Genomic DNA, 24526 nt, shown 5'->3' on the forward strand with positions numbered 1-24526 from the left:
AGAGCATTACTGTCACCTTCTAAGGGTCACACAAGCCCGGTCACCACTGTTGCCACTGTTACCAGTTTAAAGTCTTCGTCAATCTAATGTTTCACCTCTATTCTTGTCTCCCACTCCACCTCCAGCTCCATTAGGCTCTGCCCCACTTAAAAACACAAAACAAAAACCACCTCCGACCCAAGCCAGTCCAGATATGGAGAAGTGAACACTCTTGTTCGCTATGGGAGGCCCTTTCACACGCCCTTGGCTTGACCCCCAGCCCTCACTAACGGAACGGGCGCTCAGGACCCTGCCAGGCCACGCCAAAAGGCGCGACCTCGGCCAGCGGTGCGACCTGTCGCCGCCCTTCCCGCCTTCCCGCCGGCCGCCGAGCCCGCGCACGCCAAGCCCGCGCGCCTCACGTTGCGCTCGGCCCCCCCCTGGCCCATCCAGAGCAGCGCGCAGGCGCGCGCTCCTGGGCCCGCCAGGGGAAAGAGGGCGGGGCCGAGGGGCCGAACCCGCGGGGGGAGGGGCGGCGTCGGTCACATGACGCGGTTTCACTGTTTACACGCGGAGCGGCCGGATCCTTCGGCCTCAGTCAGGCGCTCGGCTCCGTTTCGGTTTCACTTCCGGTGAGGGGCTGCTTCGGAGCGGGCGGCGAGCCGAAGGCGAGCGCAGGCGGCAGCGGTGACTGCGGCGCCGCTGCCGGGGGGCGTGCGGTAACGCGGCGGCGGCGGCTGGGCCTCGAGCGCCTGCAGCCCACCTCTCGAGGGCGGGCTTCCGAAGCGAGCAGGGCGGACGAGAAGATGGAGGATCTGGTGGTGGAAGTGCGGGGCTCCAATGGCGCTTTCTACAAGGTACTTGACTCCAAGGCAGGCCCCATCTTCGCCCTGCTTTCCCTCCCTTTTCTTCTTAGACTCGGCCGGAGGCAGGCCTGGAACCCTCTTCGCGAGCGCCGCGCCCGGGGCCCGGGGCGCACTCGGCGGGATGTTCTTGGGGAGGGAGGGAAGGACCGGACTTCGGGCCTTTGGGAAACCCCTCGAGCCCCACTGCCTCTCCAGTGTGAGGCCCCAGCGTCTGTCGGAATGAGAAGCGAGCAAGGAAAAGAGGGTGCCCTTTTGGGAGCCGAGCCCCAGCAGGGAGCGCTGGGGGTGGGCGAGGGCCGACGGCAGGTAAGAGATCCGGGCGGGAAGCACCAGTATCCGCGCGAAGTGACGGTGAAGGCTTATTTCTGTTTTCTTAAATATCCTCTTCCAGTGGGATCCGGGCCTGACGTGTGGGTAGTTGCCGAGGAGCGGGGGGCGCTTCCGTCAAGCCGCCTTCTGCCTTGCAAGGAGGGTTTGCGTTCTCCTTTGCCTTCTCTTTTCCGGTCCAGCATTGGGACTTCGGAGAGCTCCACTGTTCTGGGCAAGCGGTGTGAAGAAAGAGTAGTAAGAAGCTGTAGTTGGTACCAAATCACAATGGCAACTGATTATTAGTGACTTCTCTTTGTGGATTTCAAAAGAGAGTTTAGATTCAAAAGTTTTCGGGAGGACCCTTACATATCCGAGTAATGGATTGAAGACTTTGGTAATCTTGAATGTTTGCGCCCCCCCCCCCCCGTTATAAATATTCTGGAATACAGATGCTTCAGCGTCTAAAAACATTGGCAACTCTGCTACTTAAGAAAAAAAAATTACCCCTCCAAAGGCCTGGATATGTGCCATGAAACTTTAGGAAATGTACTAAGCATGTATCATTCCTATGGAATTTTTTTTTAAGTGAGTGGAAATGATTGTTTTGTGCTTCAAACGATGTATCTTCTCTGAACGTTTAATGTTGCAGCTAACTATATTGTTGCGGTTTTAAATAGGCATGCATGGCTTTGGTTTTGCCACGGGCTTTTTAAAAGTTACAACATTTCAAATCTCACTAATACCTTACACTTTCAAAAAGAGAATAATTTCATATGTCAGGTGGTGCCTCTGTTGGTTCATACTTGCTGTAGATCTAGCAATCTAAGTCCTCGTATCCTCTTGAATGTCTCTCTGTAACTTCGGTGGGTGATGTCCCACCTTACTACAGTATTTTGGAAACAGAAGGTGCATATGGAAGAAAGTGGAAATTAAATATTGCCATTGTCCAAGCGCCATTCTTAAATCTACATAGAAAAACATAAACGTTTCAAACTAGGAATAGGCAAGTAAACACTGATTTGACTATATATGTGTTTACCTATTTCATGGAGAAATTTGGAGAGCATTATATTTCATAAATGAGTAAAGTCTGTAAACTCTTCCATGCTTTTAGCAAAATGATAAAATGTTTTGCTGTAAAAGGAGGAAAAATTTAACCCAGGATTTTTGTTCCTAAATCTCACCAATATAGAATTCATCCAGTTAACTCTGCAGTTTCTGGTTGCATTTATTTCAGTGATCCATAATTATTGCTGGTTAGTTTGTGTAGAACCCTTCTGTTTCCTGCTGCTGCTGCTAAGTCGCTTCTGTCGTGTCTGACTCTGTGCGACCCCATAGATGGCAGCTCACCAGGCTCCACAGTCCCTGGGATTCCTAGGTTGGTAGTTTTGCCCACCAGATTTGGAACGCTAAATATAATAAATATGAGTAGGGGCTAATGGTGGAGCGGTAGTCTAATCTGTGATATTAAATCGGATATCACTCTTACTGTCTTTCAGTGGAGTTTGCTTGCTATAGAGGGCAAGCACATCCTAGTCTTGAAGGATTTATTGTTCTCTTCCAAGCAGCCTATGATTTGCTTTGTGATTTTACTTGCAAACTGATTGGAATATAAGAAACTCCCTCTATCTCTCCTCTTTATCACCCCCTCTTTTTTTTTTTTTTTAACAAAAGTTGCTTAATATGAAGGTGAATAGAAAGAATGGGTTGTCTGTTCCTTGAGGGGAAATGTTAAATGGTGAACAAACACATGCAGAAAAATTGCTGAGATGCTTATTTAATTAAGGTTTTGTTTTTAAGAACGCCGCAAATGGTCTGTGTTGATAGAAAAATAGTTTCTAGAATGAAAAAGGTTTAAATTCTTATCAGACTCAATACTGATTTGAGTTATAAAAGTAAAGCAAAAGTAAATCAAGTTGTCCAGTGGGATGGACAGAAAAGATGGGAAGTAAAGACAAAAAATGCACTATTATGGAGAAATGTTACATTTACGAAAAATTAGAAACCTAGGTTCACCGGATTGAAAAGGCTTAAGAAACTAAACAACTCGAACGACTTCAGTATAATTGCATTCAGACTTTGATTTGCCTACCAGAACCACCATACTGGAAGGTGCAGTTCTCTTGTCTTCTGAGCACATGGTCCACATTTGCAGTATAAACTGGATAGAATGTATGCTGGTAACAGGTAGGTTTATTCCTCTAAAAAATTAACTTAAACTTCAGATTCAGAATTAACAGAACCATGAAATCTAAACCTAAGATCATAACAGCTCATTTCTGTTTTTCCCTCTGGTCTTTATTCTTAAAAACTTGAAAGTTAAATTTAGTAACTGTCAGAGCCACTATTTTTATGCTTAGGTATTTCTTTGACTTTGGAAAAGTCATGAGTACACCATATAGAGCCTAGGTTACTTAAGACATGAGAACACTTGAATTATACCTCACAAAATTTTTTACAAAACATCTCCTAAACAAAGAATGTTGAAAAAGGTCTTTATCATCAGGGCATCTGCCTAAAAATGTATGATCAAGAGGAAATTTTTTAAATGAACATTTTCTTCATATTTTCTCTGAAGTCTTCTGTACTTCAAGGAAGTACAACTTTAGGTCAACTGCATTTTTTTTTCTTCCCAGTCTAAACACCCTTTTTAGTGTTTTGGAAGCAGCATTATTACCCTTTTGAGCATTTTCCAACTTTGTATTCAAGCACTCTGAAAATCTCCATAGATTATTAATTAAATGTAAAATTCAGTATTACAATAGTTGGATTTCTGATTCCTGACCGCTATGAGAATGTGGTTCCTGACATAACTATGAGCATAACTGTTAACAGATACTGAGAGCTTTCTAGGTGTCAGGCACTGTTCTAGGTGCTTTACCTCTTTTAAATTTGTTTAATCACCTCCCACAACGGTGAGGTACTATTGTTACTCCCATTTTAGGTAATAGATAAGGACATAGATGTACAAAGAGATGAGGTAGGTGACTTATTACTAAGTGTCAGAGCCAGTAAGGGTCAGATTGGGGCTTTGAGATGAGGTACTCTGACTTCCTGAAGCAATGAAATTTAACTTAAAGAAATGAACTGGATTTCCTGGTAGCTCAGATGGTAAATAATCAGCCTGCAATGCAAGAGACCCAGGTTCGATCCCTGGGTCGGGAAGATCCCCTGGAGAAGGGCATGGGAAACCACTCCAGTATTCTTGCCTGGAGAATTACACGGATAGAGGAGCCTAGGACGCTATAGTCCACGGGGGTCCCAAAGAGTCAGACGTGACTGAGCAACTAACACTTTCTCTTTCAATTTTTCATTGTACTTTTTTTAATTGTAATTGTTACTATAACACTGTCTTAACATTATTCTGGACTTCACAGGTGGCACTAGTGGTAAAGAACCTGAATGCCAACGCAGGAGGCGTAAGACATGCAGGTTCAGCATTATTCTATAAGTTCATACAATGACATCATGAAAATACTCTGTTTATATGTAGGCCTCCTTTTTAGTAACTCCGCACACAGTAATTCTTCATGTGAATGCCTGTTAATGAAAGATAAAGTTTGAAATCTTTGATTTTCCTATAATAATTGCTTTTGTTATGTTAGGGGCAGGTAAGAACTGATGCATTCAAAAGAATACATAGGCACAGGAAAATTAATAATTCATTTCATACTATTCTTTCTGTACCTGTGTGTTGTCTTTGGGTCAAGGTGAACCAGAAAGAATGCATTTTTCTCAGAATTTGTGGTAAATGCCCAAATGAAGTCAAGTATTCCTAGTCATGCACTGCGGTTGGAAGAATTGTTGAGGAGTTTTATTGTACTTTGCCCTCTCCGTTGTTCATTCTCATATGTTGTTAGCGCCCACATTCAAAGGGTGGCAAAGCAATAACTCACTTTGTATGTGAAGCCTTGTCTTTGAATCATATTTTATCAGATTTCATATGTCCTTGTCATCTTATCTCCTACAGATTTTCTTGAGGAGGGATATTTTGCGATGCTTCTAAGTTTTCTCTAATGAGAATCATCATTGCACTACATGAGCTGTCTTCAGTGTTAATGTAATAGCTGTTCATTGCTGGTCAGTGGCTTACACTGAAATTTCTCTACACAGTCACCCCTCTCATGTTTGTGAGAAGAGTTTGCCAAGGTGTGAGGTGTAGTGGGAGAGTAAAAGTTCACCAAAATGGGGACGGACTTTCTTTTGGTTTCATCAGTCTGGGTGATGTGATGTTGGAATTAGATAACTCTAGTCATGACACGCTTTGGCTAGTATCATGTTATGATTGCCTCTTTGGCCCAGTTGCCAGTAAGGTGGGTGGGACCCCATAATGATTTTTTTTTAAATTTTGTGTTTATTCCCCCTGATGATAAGTCCGTGTGTGTCTTTTTTTTGTTTTTGGAGTATAGTTGCTTTGGGTGTCTTGTCTTTAACTGCACTTTAAGCAGTTTCTCAAACCCCAAAGGTTTTTGTTACTTTTTTTTTCTTCTGAGTGTAAACGACCTGTTAGTACTTAGTATCTTTGAGGAAATATCCTTTTCTTTTTCTGTCCTAAGTTTTAATATCTTTTTTAAATGTATGATTTTTTGAGATGTAACTTTTTCAAGTGCAAGAGTGTTTATGGCTTTGCATCTTTTATAAAATATGCTCCTCTCTGCTTTACCTGTAACTTATCTTAGTGCCAACTATGTGTTAGGCCTCATGCTAGGCACTAGACATGTGTGATTTCTTTATTCACGACAGCAGACAGCAAGTCCAGTTCTGTATCCATTCCTTACTTATGCAGACAAGGCATACAAGGCCCAGAGACCACTTCTTGGAGAGTCCCACAGCTATTATGTCATAAAATCAAGATTTTGAACTTAGCTCTCATTCACAGCAAAACTCGTTTTTGTTTTGTTTTTCCTCAAAGGCTCTTTTCTTTATTGTTGTTGTTTGCGTTTTTTATTCGTTTTGGCCGTAGACCAATGTGGGATCTTAGTTCTCCATCCAGGGCTTGAATGTGGGCCCCCTGCTGTAGAAGCGTGGAGTCTTAACCCCTGGACCTCCAGGAAAGTCCCCACAGCAGAACACTTAACCACCAAGTTTACTGACTCTTGTAAGAGCCCTAGTTCTCATCCAGTTCCATGCAACTCTCTTCCTGTACTCATTCAAACCCTTTCAGTTGCCTTCTTTGGTATCCAACCCCACAGAAATTCCCTCAACCTATCTTCTCATCAACTTTCATGTGCGGATAGGTAGAGAGTGCAACCAACCTTAGTTTTCCACGTTGGTGGGTGGGGTGATAGTGCTCTGGGGGCAGCCAGGGAAGGAAAGGACATGATTATTGGGATAAGGGAGGAGCAGGGCCAAAAAGGAGAGTTATTGGAGAAGGTATGATGAGAAACAGAAAATTGGGACCTTTGTTGGCATTTTAGCAAAAGGCCTCTGAAGTCACAGGAGACCTTTGTGCTTAGCGAGTGTGTGAACCAGAGGTAACCTATGAATTTCTTTTATTCCACTAAAAATGACTGGTTTTGAAACAATCATGCAAACATCCATATATAGATAAGCTTCATTAACTCGAAAGCAGTGGCTCTGGTAGGCTCTGATGATTGCTTAAACCATTTTTGACACTGTATATCTGGAATTGTTTTTAAAGTCTTTGAGAGCTGTTTTTGTTTTTTTAAATAGTCACAACCATTGCAGATCTTCCTCCTTTGAAGGAATGTTTAATTTTAGGAAATAGGCAAATGCGGTGAATGAGTGTGATTGAACTGTACAAAAACTTTGTTGCAAATAGAAAAACAAGTTAAAATGTAGCGGTGAAATAATGAGATGAACTTTTAGAGTGCTTTCAACGTGGATTTGAAATCATTCCCCCGGATTTCTAAGTGTCGAAATCAGTGCTGTGCACAGATCTGTCCATCTGTGGTGATGCAATGTGCTCTGCCTGTGCTGTCCTCTGCAGTAGGTACTAAGCCTTGTGTGGCTTTTGAGCACTTGAAATGTGGCAAGTATAACTCAGAGACTGATTTTTAATTTTATTTACTTATACTTTATTAAATAGAAATATTTATATATGACCAGCAGCTTCTGTGGTGAACAGTAGCACAGTTTAGGCAAGGGCAGTAGTAGTGGAAAGATACCTTATTTAGTGAGAACAAATTTTCACCCAGCTGTAACAAGGTTCTCTTAGCTGACTAAAGGACTTAACATTTTTAGCATTTAATATACAGTGCATGCATGCTCAGTCACTTCAATTATGTCTGACTCTGTAACACTATGGACTGTAGCCCACCAGGCTCCTCTGTCCATGGAATTCTCCAAGCAAGAATACTGAAGTGGGTTGCCATGCCCTCCTCCAGGGGATCCAACCCAGGAATGGAACTTGCGTCTCCTGCATTGGCAGGCAGGTTCTGTACCACTAGAGCCACCTGGAAAGCCCCATAATATGAAGTAAGGAACTAATATTTGTTACTGCCGTGACATGCAAACATAAAACTTTAGACAAGGATGAAGACAGAGGCCATGACATTTTTCGGTAAATAAGGGATTAGCTCCTAATAGAAGTCCCACCCTCAAAAAGCAAATTGTTAATTTGGTATTAGCCATCACTGTCAAGATGGGAGAAATTGAGGGCAGGGGGGCCCTGTTCTCCCTTTCTTTGTAATTTGTGGAAAACTAATTACTAAAACTAAAAAGCTAATTTTACTTTAGAAAACTAAATGTCCAGTTCCTCCAACTTTACTCAAAATCAAGCCTTTCTGTTTCTATAGTAATAGTGAGGCAAACCCCTTAGAGCAGTACGGGCATGCGCCCTTACAAAATCTTGAGTATGTTTTAGGATATCATGGTCAGTATTTAACTAGAGTTCTCAACACTCTGTTGAAAATGTGTGTGATTTAAATATAGCTGAGGGAAAATAAGCAATATCAAAATGATAGGAAGAAAATGTGAATTCCCCCCACTTGAGATGAACAACTATAAAAATACAGACATACGTTTAATTTAGAAATAATTATTTAGGCATCTTGGATATAGCAGAACACCTAGATTCCATTACAGTCCACCTTGATCTTACAAGGAAACTTTCTTTTAGCATAGCTTTGCTTTATTCTTTACAGCATAATTACAGGAGTTTGGTGTCTCTGTTTAGGTTCAATGTACAGTCAACCCTTGAACACTGGGGCTAGGGTACCAAAAGCAGTTGACAAATGGTTCACCCAAAGGCAGGAAGGTGAAATAGCTTGGACAGAATCAAGACTCAAACCCAAGTTCCTTTGATTCCACATATTGTGACCTCTAATTGAACACAAACTCCGCCCCCCCTTTAGATAATTTAAATGTCTATGAAGTGAAAATATGGGTACTACACTTACTGGAAAAAAGTCCATGTGTAAGTGGATCCTCACAGTTCAAACCTGTGTTGTTCAAGGGTCAACTATAAATGGTTTCCAGAGCCCTGCCTTACTTACCATTGTTTTTCTTAGGAGCAGCTATTTAATAGAAAAGGAAATGGCATCCCACTCCTGTATTCTTGCCTGGAGAATCCCATGGACAAAGGAGCCTGGTCGGCTACAGCCCATGGGGTCGCATAGAGTTGGACATGACTGAAGTGACTTCGCACAGCTATTTAATACTTGACTGATATGTTTTAATTTGATATTTTGAGAAGTTTTAGTTTTTAAACAATGCTTTAATTTCTGGCCTTTGACAATGTATTTGTTTATCAAGATATTTGCATTGAATCATTTGTTTAACTCATCTATTGGGCACCTACTGTATACCAGAAATTGTGCCAATTACTGAGGATACATAGAGAAGTTAAAGAAGGGTCTTACTCCAAGCTAGCTGTCTTAAGTCAGGGGGATTTACTACTACATTTTCTTCTAAGAGTTGTATAGTTCTAGCTCTAACCTTTAAGTCTTTGATATTTTTTAGTTGATTTTTGTATATGGTATAAGGTTAGGCCAAAATTTATTCTTTTGCAAGGGGATAATCCAGTTGTCCCAGCACCATTTGTTGAAAGCTCTGTTCTTTTCCCCCCATTGAATTGTCTTGACTTCCTTTCCATGGAGGATTTATTTCTACCACAGCCCTAGCTGTTTCTCCAGGTCTGAGCCTTTGTTCCCACTGCCCGTTTAGGCCTGCTGCATAAGAACCTCAACCTCTTCTATTTGTCTTCCCTGATCAGCATCCCCACCCAGCCCCATCCCTTCAAACCACACAAATACTTTTCCTCCTGGAGGCTAGGATAAGAACCCTTTAGGCAGTGATCTATGATAATAACTATTCAGTGAACCCTTAATAGGTACTTTGAAGTTCAACCGTAAATAAAAGACACCCTCAGGAAGCTTACCTTTGGTACAAAAATGGGCAAAGTACTCTAGTAGGGTAGTTTATAGTGGGGGATACTCATAAGATGCTCTAAGAAGTTTGAAGGTGAAATTGAACTTAGTCTTCTGGGTTTTCCCATAGGAGGTGACATCTGAACTGAAATAAAACCCATAGGAGATAGCTCAGTGAAAAGAGGGGAAGGACAGCAGGCAGGCAGGAAGAGAGGCCCAAGTAGTTTAGCATTGCTGGGTTACAGCCTCCAAAAATGCTCACCTCGGGTCACCACGGGCCTTCTACAGCTGGAGGAGTTTGACCAAAATCCTTTAGACAGAAACCACAAAAGCACAGAGACATGCCCAGAACACGCTGGAGTAAGAAGCTGGAATCTCTAAAACCATTTTAAAATGAATTAAGATATAAAGCCCCTTGGGTTTCTTTATCCTTTATCCTACTCCTCTAATTGTCACAACAAAAAACAAAGCCTCCTTTCCTGCACCTATTAAAAACTTAATTTTATAGAATTAAAGACAGCATGCTGATTAAAGAATTCTTGATAGTTAGCTGTTTTGTTATGTCATTTTATAGAATTAGGGACAGCATGCTGATTAAAGATTTCTTGATAATTAGCTATTTTGTTATGTCTTTTGCGGATTATTAGCAATTGCGTCATCAGATTTAAAAGATTTAAACGTCTGTACTTTATATTACTATTTTTTCCACCAAGTGCCTGTGAGATTGAGAATTTAATTAAACTCTAGTAATTGGACTTTTTAGTGGTATTAGCAGCATATTGTTAAAGAGAACTTAGTGTACTTGTGTTCACATAGATTTGAGATTATATTTAGTTATTTACTATTGTATTCTAAAATTGTATTAAGGAGAAAAAGATAGGTTACAACAGATCTATACTGACTGGTATATAGCTCTGTAACAAGTTTCTTAGTTTCTAAAACTTTTAATCTAAAGTATACCTTCAGCTTTGCATTGTAATTTTCAGTTTATTTATCTGTCTTTCTCCTATTAGACGCTGAATTCTAGAGCAATTCTTTTTGCTCTATTTTAAATAATCAGTATTCCTAGGGCCTACCATGCTGTAGGTATGTAAATACAGATGTGATTCATGAATGAGTGAGCCTCGCAAACTAACAAACTTAAAGCTTCATTCTGTTGTTAAACATAAAATATTTGTATCACTGTAAAGTGTAACTAAAAACAAAAACGATACTTAAGCTTAGAAATTAATTTAACTGTGTTTTTTTAATAGGCATTTGTAAAAGATGTTCATGAAGATTCAATAACAGTGGCATTTGAAAACAAGTAAGTGTCTTGATATAATTTTAATATTTAGGTTCTTTAACATTTTATGCTAATTTTTCCTTTTACTCCTCATTTAAAAAAATTCAAGTCTAGTTTGAGTGTTTTTCAGGAATGGATCTTCATGTTAACTGACCAGGAAGTTCCTGAACAACTCAATATTAAACCAATGGAATGACTGTTCCTGCTAATGACCTTGGAGATCCCTTTTGTATAATCTTGACCCTTACATCTTAGTTCCTTTAAATGTGAACAAAGAAACCAGATTGTTCTGTGCTAGTAACTGAGAGTTTGAATAGAAATATTTGTAAATATTAAAAGATGAAAGTGAATGGATTCATGGGAATCCATTGGGAAAGTTGATGTGAATTTTGTAATGTTAAATCTAAAACTGATAGTTTTAGTCCTTTGGTATATTTTATTAGAAATAATTATGTTTGCCTATTAACATTTTTTATCTTTCATAAATTTAAAATCATCGAGAGCAGTAACTGATCTTTTCTGTTTACTGTTAAATGAGTACATAAAAATACTTAGAGGCCTAGGCACATTAGTTGTATATACAAAGGCATCAATAGTAGAGGTAGATGTTAACATTTTATTGGGGAGACAGGTCTTTTGACTAAAGTTTTTGAATGCTGTTAATGAGAGGTATTTTCATAGTAGCGATTCAAGATTCTAAAGTACGTATAAACTCCTTTGCCAAACCCAAAAATGTGATCATGATCTTAGGATTTTACTAAATTCTCAAGGATGGTCAGCAGTTATGATGTTTGTTTTTTATTTACCAAGAGAAATTAATTGTTGTTGTTCAGTTGCTTAGTCATGTCCGACTCTTTGTGAACCCATGAACTAGGAGCATGCTAGGTTTCCCTGTCCTTCACTGTCTCCCAGAGTTTGCTCAGACTCATATCCATTGAGTCGGTGATGCCATCCAGCCATCTCATCCTCTGTTGCCCTCTTCTCCTCCTGCCCTCAATCTTTCCCAGCATCAAGGTCTTTTCCAATGAGTCAGCTCTTCGCATCAGGTGGCCAAAGTATTGGAGCTTCAGCTTCAGCATTAGTCCTTCCATTGAATATTCAGGACTGATTTCCTTTAGGATTGACTGGTTTGATCTCCTTGCTGTCCGAGGGACTCTCAAGAGTCTTCTCCAGCACCACAGTTCAAAAGCATCAGTTCTTTGGCGTTTAGAGAAATTAGTAGTGTATCAAAAACAGATTACAAATCTATAGAGAAAATAAATAAATTAGTGGTCGCTTGGGGCTCGTGGGAGTGGAAAGCCATAGCCAGAGTGTGGGATTTCTTTTTGAAGTGATGAAAATGTTCTAAAATTGACTGGTAATGGTGGTGGTTTAGTTGCTAAGTTGTGTCCGACTCTTTGCAACCCCATGGACTGTAGCCTGCCAGGCTCCTTTGTCTGTGGGATGTTCCAGGCAAGAATACTGGAGTGTGTTAACCATGCCCTTCTCCAGGGGATCATCCCCACCCAGGAATAGAACCTGGGTCTCCTGCACTATAAGTGTATTCTTTACCAACTGAGCTACCAGGGAAGTCCCTGGTAATGGTGGCACATATCTATGAATCTACTTAAAGTCACTGACTTGTATGTACACTTCAGTGGATGGCTTATAGGGTTATGTGAATTATATCTCAATAAATCTGTTAAAATACAGTATCTGACCAAGACATGGTATAAATAGAATGTTAGCAGGATCTTTTAGCTACCAACAGGACAAAGTACAGTTTACCCTTGACCAAGGATCATGAGTTTGAACTGTAAAGGACCAGTTGTATGTGGATTTTTTTTCAGTAGTAAATACTACAGTAGTACATGAATCAGAGTCATTTGAATCCATGATACAAACCATAAATCTCTGGATATGGAAAGTTGACTATAAATTATCCATGGATTTTTAACTGCACAAAGAGTGAGTTAGTGGCCCTAACCTCCAGGTTATTCAAGGGTCAACTGTAGTAGTCTCGGATGCCTAAAATTTAAGGGGACAGATAAAAGGATTTAGAGTATCCAATCATATTTTCAGTTCTAGACAAATGGTCTTGGTCCAAAATACAAGTTTGGGTAATAGAATACCTTTCTTTGAATACATAGAGCCAAAAGTTTCAGAATCTGCTTCATTACATGATTATCCATGCATTATAGACTGGATAACAGCATCATGCCTCTAACAGAGGAATCTTTAATAACTTGGAGAGGAATTTTTTTCTTGTACTTATACTCTTTATCTGCTTGCTTCCATCATGAGGTAAACACTATTTTCCATAAAGGGAGAGTTTTCTTTATTTGCTACTCTTTTAAAGTATTAAGCAAATACTTATTTCCTCTATGCATTTAAGAATGTGTTTGGTTTCTAGTTTTTACAGTGGTCAGTTCTCGTATGTTTTCAATCAGATTTCTACTATAAACTTAAAATTATTTTGTCTTTGGACCTTTTAGTTCTCTCCTGTACTATAGTTGTGTACAAGTTTCTCTTCTTACTGTCATGCTGGGAATTTGAAATAGATCACCTTTTTCCTTGTGTTTGTGTACTATGTATGTGATTCAACACTAGGTTTGAGCATGTTACCAGAATTTGATAGGTCCCTACCAAAGTAGTGTCTTTGCACTCCCTTGCATTTCCTTTTTGTTTTCTGATTTTTTAAAAGCAAGCATACAAAAACAAACCTGATGTTTTATAAAACTTCAGCTTATATCCTTTCTTTCCTTTCAATGATAAACTCCTATAATACCACATAATTTTAGATGTCTTCTTTTTGTCTTCCATGTGTCACATTAAAAAAAAAAAGAATTTGAATTTTTATCTCTGTATCCTTAAAATAATTCTTCCTTCTTTGGAATGAAGAAAATTATGTACTACTACATGCTTTACCAATAAAATTTAGCAATGAATCTGTGATATATATGTTTATCTGTAACATTGATCACTAATTTCAGTAAGTATATTAAAAAAAGTTTTTCTGCAGTAAAGACACTTTTTTGTTGTTGTTTTTGGCCACACTGCACGGCTTGTGGGATCTTAGTTCCTCAACCAGAGATCAAACCTAGAGTCCCAGCAGTGAGAGAGACGAGTGCTAACCACTGCACCACCAGGGAATTCCCTGAAGATAATTTTTTTTTAAGTTGCAGAGTTTTCAAGGGTTTATAATAATGCAGAAAATAGGTGCAGTGTAACATAGACCTGAATCAGATTTCCACAAATTCTGACTTTACCTTGCTATCTTATATAATAGAATATAAAAAAAAAAATCCCCCAAAACAAATAGCAAATTTCTTGATAGGATTTTACTAAGAAAGCCCTTTAACAGAAAACCCAGAAATGACTGCTCTAGCAGTTGAATCTGCCAGCGTTTTGCAGAGTTTATCTTTTAATATTTCATATCATCATGATATAATAATTAGGTGTTTTCAAAATTGTTCCATATAACTTTAAATGAAAAAACATAGGCAACTTACTGAACTCCTGTAGGCTGTCTCCATTGGGTTTCTGTGGTTTAGGAGACCCCACCCGTCCAGTGCATGCTGGTACGTCATACTGATCAGCAGCCAGCTATCCGTGGCAAGAGTTGACCACCTCGCGGGATCTAAAATTTAAAGGGGGAAAAGTGAGTTGTGAATTGCTAATGTGCTGACCACCCCATTTTGCTTGGAAATTAGAGGGCATTAAGATCAGTTTCTGTGGTTGTTGGAATGTGGTTAAAATTCCTTTGCAAGTAGAAGTATGGTGATGACATTACTAACACATACTGATACTAACGTATTAAAGCACCAAAGGAAACTGCTGTCATGGCCTGAATTTTAGAATCCTTAGAAGTTGAAATTATTGGAAGAAAGACTTGTTAAGTTGTAATGTTGATCTATTGTGTTTAGAGAAATACTCCAAATAGAACTACAAGGCTGCTGTGTTGCATGCAGACTTTGTTGAAATGTCTGTATATTACCATTATGCCCCCACTCAGTGAAACACTGACAGTTTTAAAGCATTTGCTTCTTTAAACTAGAAAAACAAAGGGTTATACTTAACCAAAGGTTGATGGCAGCATAGTCATCCCTTCTGTTAAACCAGAAAACGTGTTAAATAATTGTGTTTGCTTATTTGCAGCTGGCAGCCAGACAGGCAGATTCCATTCCATGATGTGAGATTCCCACCACCTGTGGGTTATAATAAAGATATAAATGAAAGCGATGAAGTAGAGGTAAGTCTCCCCACCATCAAGTTATTAAGCACTGAAGAACTGGGAACATTTAACTTGTTTGCGCCGTTTGTATCCCTTGTCTTTAATGCTTTTCAGTCTACCTTGAGAATTATAGCTCTTATGCAAATAGGCTTTTGACTGCACCATCCTAGTAATGATTTGACATAATACATTATTGATGCTTAAATGTGGCTGCCTGAACAGCATTCAAGGCACAGTTTGGAAAGTCACTGATTTCCCTTGTCCACTAGGATTTCTTTTCCCCATTTCCTCAATTTCTGAATCTTGTTTGAATAATATATTGTTAGTTTACAACCATGTCCCCATTTTAAGCAAAATGAGTTAGGAAAAGAACCATGCCTTTCAATAGAGCAGCATCCTAGGATTTCTTTAAGTAGTGATAGAGCCTTCTGGGATATTTTTAAAAACTCATCTACGAGTTTTAGTATATATACCTATAGGTAAAATATCTTTTCACAGGAGATGCTGTGAACTAACTGCTTATGTGCCAGTAATGTCTTTGACCAAAAGGTGCTATGGAGATGTAACACATTGACAGAAAGATTGTGTTTGTGATTTCTGTAGCCACTGGAAATTTTTGTGAGACTTCAGGAACTTCGAGTCAGCTTTATGTTGTAGCTGGCCTGTGTAGTATCCTCTTCTTCACCCCCCTGCACATACTCAATTTTAAGGCGCTTCTCTTCTCCACAATGCCTTGTTAATGGTAGCAGTTTTATTTGCAGGATGATGGAAGCAGCTAAGAATCCATTTGTGCAGGTCGGTGAGGTGTACTAGGTCCTTGAATTCTTATTTTCTGTGCTGGGTACAGATGGTGCAGTGAAACAGAAGAGGCCCCAGCCTTTAACAGGTTCCTGTTCTAGTGAGGAGAGTTAATATTAGGGCCATTGTGAATAGGCCGAGAAAGAAAACCAAGGATGGAAGGTGATGTATGGGCAAGAGTGCCATTTTAAGGAGTGCTCAAGGAAGGTCTCGATGTCCAGCCTGTGTTCTTTTCTCAAGTGCTATTTATTTACCCAAGATGTACTCAGTACTTAAACTAGGTGGAAGGAACTGGGTTTGGTTTTGTCAGGACTCAAGTAGAGAGTACAAACACTGTACTTGAGGACCTTTAGTTGTTCACTTCCCCAGGAGACTACATGCCTCCTGAGGTCAAGGACCAGGACTTTTGGTCTGTCTGTATCAGAAGGCCTCATAGTAGTGTTTGGGTTGATAAAAGGGACTGTTTTTTCTTTATAGTGCTCAACTGAGTCACATGACCCCACTAACAGTGATACATAACTGAGGTTATCACTAGCTAGAGCAGAGATGAAAGGAATTGATGGTTACAAGAAAATGTAGGTTCAATCAAGTTATATTTAGTCACTGTATTGTATAACCATTAACTTAGGTCTTTTGGTCTGTCTACACCAGGAATGCTCATAATAGTAATGGATAGAGGGGACTTTTTGCGCACTTTAGTCACATGACCAATGGGAACCAATGAAAAGCTGTTGTTAGGATGACAAAACAGTTAACAAATAACTGACATTATTTCTCTGACTAGAGCAGAGGTGAAAGGAAGTAATGGGGGCAAGAGGGAAAGGTAGGTTGAGTTAAGTTGTGTTTCATCACTGTGTTTTGTCACTATGAACTTCAGTAGTAAAAGGGGGACCTGAGTTGTTTGTCTTCTGTCCTTTCCTCCCCATCCCCTTGTCCTCCCTGTCTTCTTTCTACTTCTGAGTATTTCTGTCACTCACCATGTGTCTCTTTCCCTATTAACCTTGATTTGCTAGTGTCTTCACAAAAGGTTCCATGCTGCACATCATAAGTGAACTTTGAAGTGGTCACCAGAGAGATCAGTTTAGAACTGATCCACAGTATGTGAGAGGAGAAAGGTGGTATCCAGAGGATTGCCAGTGTAGAGTTGTCCATTTTAGTGGAGAAGGGGACAGGAGACCAGAGAGTGACCCATTTAGTGTCCGTTTAGTCCCAGGAGACATGAACACCAGGTGGTATCCTTAGTGGGCTGAATAGTCAGTGGCCTTACCCATTTAGTGACCATGAGCCAGGCAGTAGGCCAGGGTCACTAACTTGCAGCTTGTTACTTGCTTATTAAAGTAAAACAAAAACATGTTCATCTTTACATGTTTAGATACATTTTCATAGCTCATAAAGTACCCAAAGAAAGCATGCCCAGCTTTATAAGTGGTCAGCTTTTCTCGAGCTTTCATATTCAGAATACTGATGATTACTGAGGCAGCACAAAGACAGCACAGAGAAATAGGGAAGCATATTTTACAGTACTCTTCCTGGTAACCAGGTAGTTTCTGAATGTCTCTGTCTAGAAGCAGGGGTGCAGTCTGGTTAAAAGTCTACAACTTAACAGATTTGCAAGATACCTAAGGTCATTTTAAGAAATTTTCCTTGATGTCTGATAATTTACAAATTTCTGAATGATTTTAATCGTGAAATATTCTATGTTGTAATTTTTGTGTAGGTTTATTCCAGAGCAAATGAAAAAGAGCCTTGCTGTTGGTGGTTAGCTAAAGTGAGGATGATAAAGGGTGAGGTAGGAAAATGCCTATTTCAATTGTTTTTCTTACACTCTTCTCCTTTTCTAAATTCAGGTATATACATTTCTGTTTGGATTTCTATTTGAAAGTAATAGCTAGCTTGATTACCTTATTTAAATGTTTATATGTTCAGTATGTTTTGTGTGTTTCAGTTAGTTGATCAAATAGCTTTTTTTCCCTTTAAAGAATTTTAAAAGAACTGAATAGGTATAGCTTCTTGTTCTTAATTTAAACACTATGATCAGGAATGACTTTGATTTCTCTCTCACAGTTTTACGTGATAGAATATGCAGCTTGTGATGCTACATACAATGAAATTGTCACAATTGAACGTTTGCGATCGGTCAATCCCAACAAACCTGCCACAAAAGAGACTTTTCATAAAATCAAACTGGATGTTCCAGAAGACTTAAGACAAATGTGAGTTGATTTGCAAGAAAGGCTGAGAACTTAGAGGAGCTGTGCAATTAATTTAAAAGAATAATACATTTTCAAATAATAGGAATCAATTTTTAACCTCAGTGAACTTTGACATAAATGGCTTACAAAAGCAGTGAAAAAAAAAATTTAGCTTTTTCTGGTTATGTAATCAAGCCAAGGCAGGAGGAGAAGGGAACGACAGAGGATGAGGTGGTTGGATGGCATCACTGACTCAATGGACATGAGTTTGAGCAAACTCGGGGAGTTGGTGATGGATAAGGAGGCCTGGTGTGATGCAGTCCATGGGGTCACATAGAGTCAGACACAGCTGAGCGACTGAACTGAATCAAGCCAACATTCCAGTTGTTTAAACTTACTTGGCCACATAGATAGCTAATGTACATTTTTTTTCTAACATAAACATTCATCATAGAATTTTAAGATTTTTAAAACTGATTAATCCAGTTCTGTCATAAGTTACAAACCAATTTCTAGGCAATGTTGATTTCTCCAGGTTTTTTTCCCTTTTAGCTAGTATTCTGAGATACGTATATAACAAGTAGGGCTCAAAGAAGCTTCCAAAGGTCTTCTCTCATCATCCTTGATATGAAGTAATGCTTAAATAAGACTCTTTAGAGAAGAAAGAGCATATATTAAATTTGATTTAGACATTACACTTTAGATAAACATTAACTTCTATTAATAGTTGAAAATGCATAGAAATCCTACTTCTTAATTATAAAGATTGCATATGTATGTTTGTGCCTTCTGATTCATACACATTTTCTTCTCAAGCTAAAATTGATCAGCACTTTTTCTTTAGAAAAGAAACAGCAGAACAAAATTGGATACCCGGTAGCTATCCCCAAAAGTTTTTAACAGTTGACTCAAGAAAATTAGTGACCTACCGTATGTAACTAGGGCTTCCCAGGTGGCTCAGTGGTAAAATAATTTCCCTACCAATACAGAAGACACAGGAGATGCGAGTTGGATCTCTGGGTCCCGAAGATCCTCTGGAGGAGGAAATGGGAACTCACTACAGTATTCTTGCCTGGAAAATCCCATGAACAGAGAAGCCTGGTGGGCTCTAGTCCTCGGGTCACAGAGAGTCAGACACGACTGACCATGCATGCATCATGTATAACTGAAATCAGGAAGCCTGCAGAGGAGAGTGGTGGTCAGTCTCTGAGTTGTGTCCAAACTCTTTGCAACCCCATGGACTGTAGCCCACCAGGCTCCTCTATCCATGGGATTTTCTAAGCAAGAATACTGGAGTGGGTTGCCATTTCTTCCTCCAGGGGGTCTTTCCAACCCAGGGATCAAACTCTGGTCTCCTGAATCTCTTACATTGCGGGCATATTATTGACTGCTGAGCCACCAGAGAGGTAAGTTCCCCTAAAGATGTCATCTTTGATTATCTAGGACCACCAGTAATTTCCTAAGAGCATAACTGGTTTTTTCCTTTGTCTATAATCTCAAATGCTTGATTGGCCTGAGAAGCCCAGCAAAGAAACTGAATTTACAGATGGATATAGCATATTTTGCATAAATCAAGTTTAATATGAATCTACAATTCTACTAAGTGCAAATGTCTCTGCATATATTTATACCAGTAGTTGGTAATCATTCATCTTAACTTCACAATGGTTATTCTTTTTATTTCTAGGTGTGCCAAGGAATCTGCACATAAAGACTTTAAAAAGGCAGTTGGTGCCTTTTCTGTAACTTACGATCCAGAAAATTATCAGCTCGTGGTTTTGGTGAGTGTTTCTGAGTTGTCTATTTTGGTGTGCTTCATTTAGGGCATTTGCTTTGATCATAACTTTTTTTTTGTTTTTTTTAAATATCCTTCAGTCCATCAGTGAGGTCACCTCAAAGCGAGCACACATGCTGATTGACATGCACTTTCGGAGTCTGCGCACTAAGCTGTCTCTGATACTGAGAAATGAAGAAGCCAGTAAGCAGCTGGAGGTATGTGGTTTTCCCTAGCGATGCTTGTAAGGCTATCTAGAAATGATAACTGTGTGGTTACAAAACATGACTTTGGGCAGCTTGTCCTTTGTTTATTGTTCTTAGCAATTCCTTGTATTCTATATTTTAAAAAGTTAAACTGTACAATGCATAATCATACTAAAATTTTTATGCCTGAGGTTTCAGAATTCAGCAGCAGTTTATGTATGTTAAGGAACTTCTGGCCAACTCACTTTTTGCTAGAAGTTCATCAAAGCTGCTAATAAAGTGAAGCAATGCTGCTCCCATGTAACATGTTATCATTAAAGTACTAGAGAGTATTTAAATATCTAATCATATTCCTTTCATTATGTATGTTTATCTCTGTTTAAAAGGGTATAGAACTTCTTCATTCTAATTGGTTGTCACTCTTTAAAACTCCTGTCTTCAGATTCCTGCCAGAGGCTCTTTCCCTAACTTACTATTTCGTCTTTTAAGGTGCATTTTATCTACTTTTATTAATCTTCCAATAATTTTCATTACCATGCATTTATTTTCATTGATAACTGTTTAGTACTTCCATCCATTACCATAGAAACTAAATGGATTTTAGTTTAATGTGCCAACTCCAGTATGTAATTGTCAGATTCCAGACTTCCTCATCATTATTCATTTCATTAGAGGGAAAACACCAAGCAGTTGAAATAGTAAAAAAAAAAAAAAAAAAAGGAGTTCCAGACTGCATTTGAAGAGAAAAGGTGACCACTACTAAAGGCTGTATTCTTGTAAAAGTCTGTAAAACTTGCCACCTTCCAACTTAATTGAGATTGCTGAACACCTAGCCGGAGAGGAGACATTCATATCTCCTTTTGCTCCTTTATTTTCTTTTTGGCCATGGAGGTCTATTTAATTACTTTTTACTCTCATTCTTTCTTGATGTCCCTGTGTTCACAAGTTTGTGGTTTCTTTAGTGATTCTCTCATAGCTTTTAGGCCAGAACAGCCTCCTTACTTTCATTGTGAGTAATATGGAAATATACTCATTTACCTCTTCTTAAACATCTGATTCTTCTTAAATGATCTGTTATCATAACTTTGGCTTATCATTTATCAGTGAATTATCAGTGAAAAGAATGAACCAGGTGAATCAACCAGGAGTCAAAAAACATGACCTCTTGAAAAGTCCTAGGAATATTTGATTCACTTTTTTACTCTAATCTACAAAAAGGATTTTATACTTTTAAAATTGTTTATAGTAGTTAACATTCATTCAGATTATCAGGTATGTTTGAATAATGAGAAACTAGTGTGCATGCCTATCTTTCCTCACTACTAATATTAAAGAGATCCACATATTCAGATAAGAAATTTCCATTTTTCAACATGAGCCACTAATATGTTTGGTTTTCATTAATGGCATGCTAGAACTAAACATTAAATTTTGGTAATACTGATGATACTATCTAAAGAGAGTGATTATCCACAAGTTTTGGGGTGTCAGTATAATGTAGTTAAGTCATCACTGAATATAAAGAATTCATCATACTTGTGGATCCAGATCACAAGGTCTTACAGACTCTGATCTTGTTTTAGGTTGCAGACAGATATGTAAGATAAGTTGTAAATCTCTGACTTTGTAATTATTCAGTTTAATGTACCAACAATTTTTATGATTCCTTTACTCAGGTTTGGGGGTGGTGGTAGGAGGGTGTCCTTTTAATGTTCATCAGAGAGGTATCTAAACCCACAGTATCTAGTGATGTTATATAAATGGCACCATTTCTAGAAAAATATACACACCAATATCCTTTAATAAAATGAAATGAATACAGTGTTCTGTGAAGATGGTATTTAAAATTTTTTTTTACTTAATATTGAGTCTGTCAGACCCAGTGAGCTGGTTTTTATTTGGGAACAGTTGATCTGCTTCTTAATTATTACATTGATGTCACTGGTTAACTAAGGCAGCCTTGCAAATAGGTTTTCAAAGGTTACCTTGGAAAATTGTCAACAAGCCCTTTCCTATTAACAAAAATATATCAAATGACATAGACCTTTAGTAACCTAAAAAGTACTTAAGCTGTGCAAAATATTTTCTTAAACCTGTTAGTTTCCAATAGAAACTGATACACAGGGTCAAGATAATTTACATGGCTGACCTAAATACAGTTGTCTTAATAGTTGATAAAGCATACTAATCAGATGTGCATTTCTCTTCAGAGTTCAAGGCAGCTTGCCTCAAGGTTTCATGAACAGTTTGTTGTACGAGAAGATCTAATGGGTCTAGCTATTGGTACTCATGGTGCTAATATTCAGCAAGCTAGAAAGGTACCTGGGGTCACTGCTATTGATCTAGATGAAGATACCTGCACATTTCATATTTATGGGGAGGTAAATATTTTACTAAATAGTTTTTTCTAAAATAAAAACAATATTTCAGATAGCTCATCTTCTGTTGATTTAAACCTTTTCCCCATTTTGATTAGGATCAGGATGCAGTGAAAAAGGCTCGAAGCTTTCTTGAATTTGCTGAAGATGTCATACAAGTTCCAAGGAACTTAGTAGGTGAGTCACAAATTGCTTTTGACACGCACTACAAAAACAAGTTAGGTAAATAACTTACTTATGCTCATAGAATTCCATTTTCACTCATTGTGGAGTCATTTAGCTGAAGCTTAGTCTTTGAAATAGAGTCTATTGCTGCAGTATACAAAAAAATATTTGGTTAAATACACTCAAAGATTACATTTTCAGAAGGCATACAAAAGATACTGCTTTGCTAGTTCAAACCTACTGGTTCCTGGAAGGATAAGTTTTGCACAGCCTTTTCGCTGTATATATTTATATGTTAAATAATGTTTTTTCAAAATGAATGCCATTTGGGGCCTTTTTATAATTTAGAGTAGATTGGTATTTGATCTCTCTAATGGGGCTATAAAATTAACAGTTACCTCAGCGTTGAAGATCTGAATATAGGTTATTTAAATCTAATAAATTCCAAAGCTAGAAGTAATTCTGAATGTCTCTTGGGCTTTCTGCAACATCAGCTGTAATTCTTCATTTTGACTTGAGTTCGTTTCATGACCATCACAATCATGTGTAAATAACATAGGAGCTCTCCACCCGTGCTCTTCAATAGTGCAGTTATCTTTAGTAAAATCTATCAGCAAAGTGGAGTTTTATCAGAATACTGCATATGTTTTAAATTTATCAATAAAATTGGGACATACTACATTTAAAAAATATTTTTGCTGCTGCTAAGTCACTTCAGTCACGTCCGACTCTGTGTGACCCCATAGACAGCAGCCACCAGGCTCCCCCATCCCTGGGATTCTCCAGGCAAGAACACTGGAGTGGGTTGCCATTTCTTCCTCCAGTGCATGAAAGTGAAAAGTGTAAGTCAAGTCGCTCAGTCATGTCCGATTCTTCGCAACCTCATGGACTACAGCCTACCAGGCTCCTCCATCCATGGGATTTTCCAGACAAAGTACTGGAGTGGGGTGCCATTGCCTTCTCCAAAAAAACATTTTTAACTTTGGCTAATTACAAAAAGTAATGCATGCCCTTTGGAAGGTTTAAAAGAGAAAATAAGGACTCTGTGCATTTTCTTCACATACTTTCACTTCTACTTAGCTTGCTGTTTTTGTCAGCATAGAATTGTAAACATCTTCCTATGCCATTATAAAAACACTTAGAATAGTATTTTTCACCCAAAGAAAATCAGTTTGAGGATAAAATGTAAATACTAGTGAAATAATGCAGAATTATTTTCTCAACTATATACTACATACAGTCAACTAAAGAGCATGATGATGTAATGTCACTGCCAGTTGTGTGTATGGGAAATGTATGATTAGCACTCTCCTGATTACCTCAGGAGAAGTGGGCTTGTGAATGGTATTTTTTCCTCTTATTTACAGATTGTCAAGCAGTTGCATACATTTTATAGTTAGAATGAAAGTGAAAGTGTTAGTCACTCAGTCGTGTCCTACTGTTTGTGACCCCATGGACTGTAGCCCGCCAGGCTCCTCTGTCCATGGTATTTTCCAGGCAAAAATACTGGAGTAGATTGCCATTTCCTTCTCCAGGGGATCTTCCCAACCCAGGGATTGAACCCGGGTTTCCTGCATTGCAGGCAGTCTTTACTGTCCGAGCCACCAGGGAAGCCTTGGGGTCACAGAGAGTCAGAAGCGACTGAGTGACTAACACAACAATAACAATGGAACTGAAATTAATTATATTTTGTTCCTTTTATTCAGTAAAGTGTTTTCTAAAAACCTATCACTCAAAGTGCTAAAAAATCAGATTTCAAACAAGATATCTCTTATTTCCCACAAACTTTTCTAATAATTTGCTTGTTCTTCACCCATTTTGACATTGAATTTAATTGTTCAGTCATAGTTAATACACAGGATATATGTATTTATATAAATACATAAAATTGTATATATCCTATCTATCTATATATAGGATTGTTAAGATATTAGTAGAAACATGTGCCAAAATCTCCTTTTTCCTTTTGCTAACTCATTTAAAAGACCTTTATTAAAATCAGCATCAATTCATGAAAATGTGCTACAGATT

General features: G+C 38.6%; 1 protein-coding gene across 14 annotated transcripts in view; it reads left to right on the forward strand.

Moving 5' to 3' along the window:
• The first annotated feature begins 528 nt into the window (after positions 1–528).
• The window catches only part of FMR1 (fragile X messenger ribonucleoprotein 1), a 40115-nt gene continuing 16117 nt past the window's right edge, over positions 529–24526 (forward strand). For 6 of the 14 annotated variants that reach the window (XM_061408646.1, XM_061408648.1, XM_061408647.1 and 3 more), the window contains exons 1-9: positions 551–836; positions 10738–10790; positions 14907–15000; positions 17498–17569; positions 17845–17993; positions 19660–19753; positions 19848–19964; positions 22163–22333; positions 22429–22507. In XM_061408646.1, coding sequence (XP_061264630.1) covers positions 786–836; positions 10738–10790; positions 14907–15000; positions 17498–17569; positions 17845–17993; positions 19660–19753; positions 19848–19964; positions 22163–22333; positions 22429–22507 — 880 coding nt within the window. In that variant the 5' untranslated portion in view covers positions 551–785. Of the gene's footprint in view, positions 837–10737; positions 10791–14906; positions 15001–17497; positions 17570–17844; positions 17994–19659; positions 19754–19847; positions 19965–22162; positions 22334–22428; positions 22508–24526 lie in introns of all 14 variants that reach the window. The other 8 variants (XM_061408654.1, XM_061408653.1, XM_061408656.1 and 5 more) reach the window with 4 other exon arrangements.

Source organism: Bos javanicus, chromosome X (assembly GCF_032452875.1).
Source record: "Bos javanicus breed banteng chromosome X, ARS-OSU_banteng_1.0, whole genome shotgun sequence".
Taxonomy (NCBI): Eukaryota; Metazoa; Chordata; class Mammalia; order Artiodactyla; family Bovidae; genus Bos; species Bos javanicus.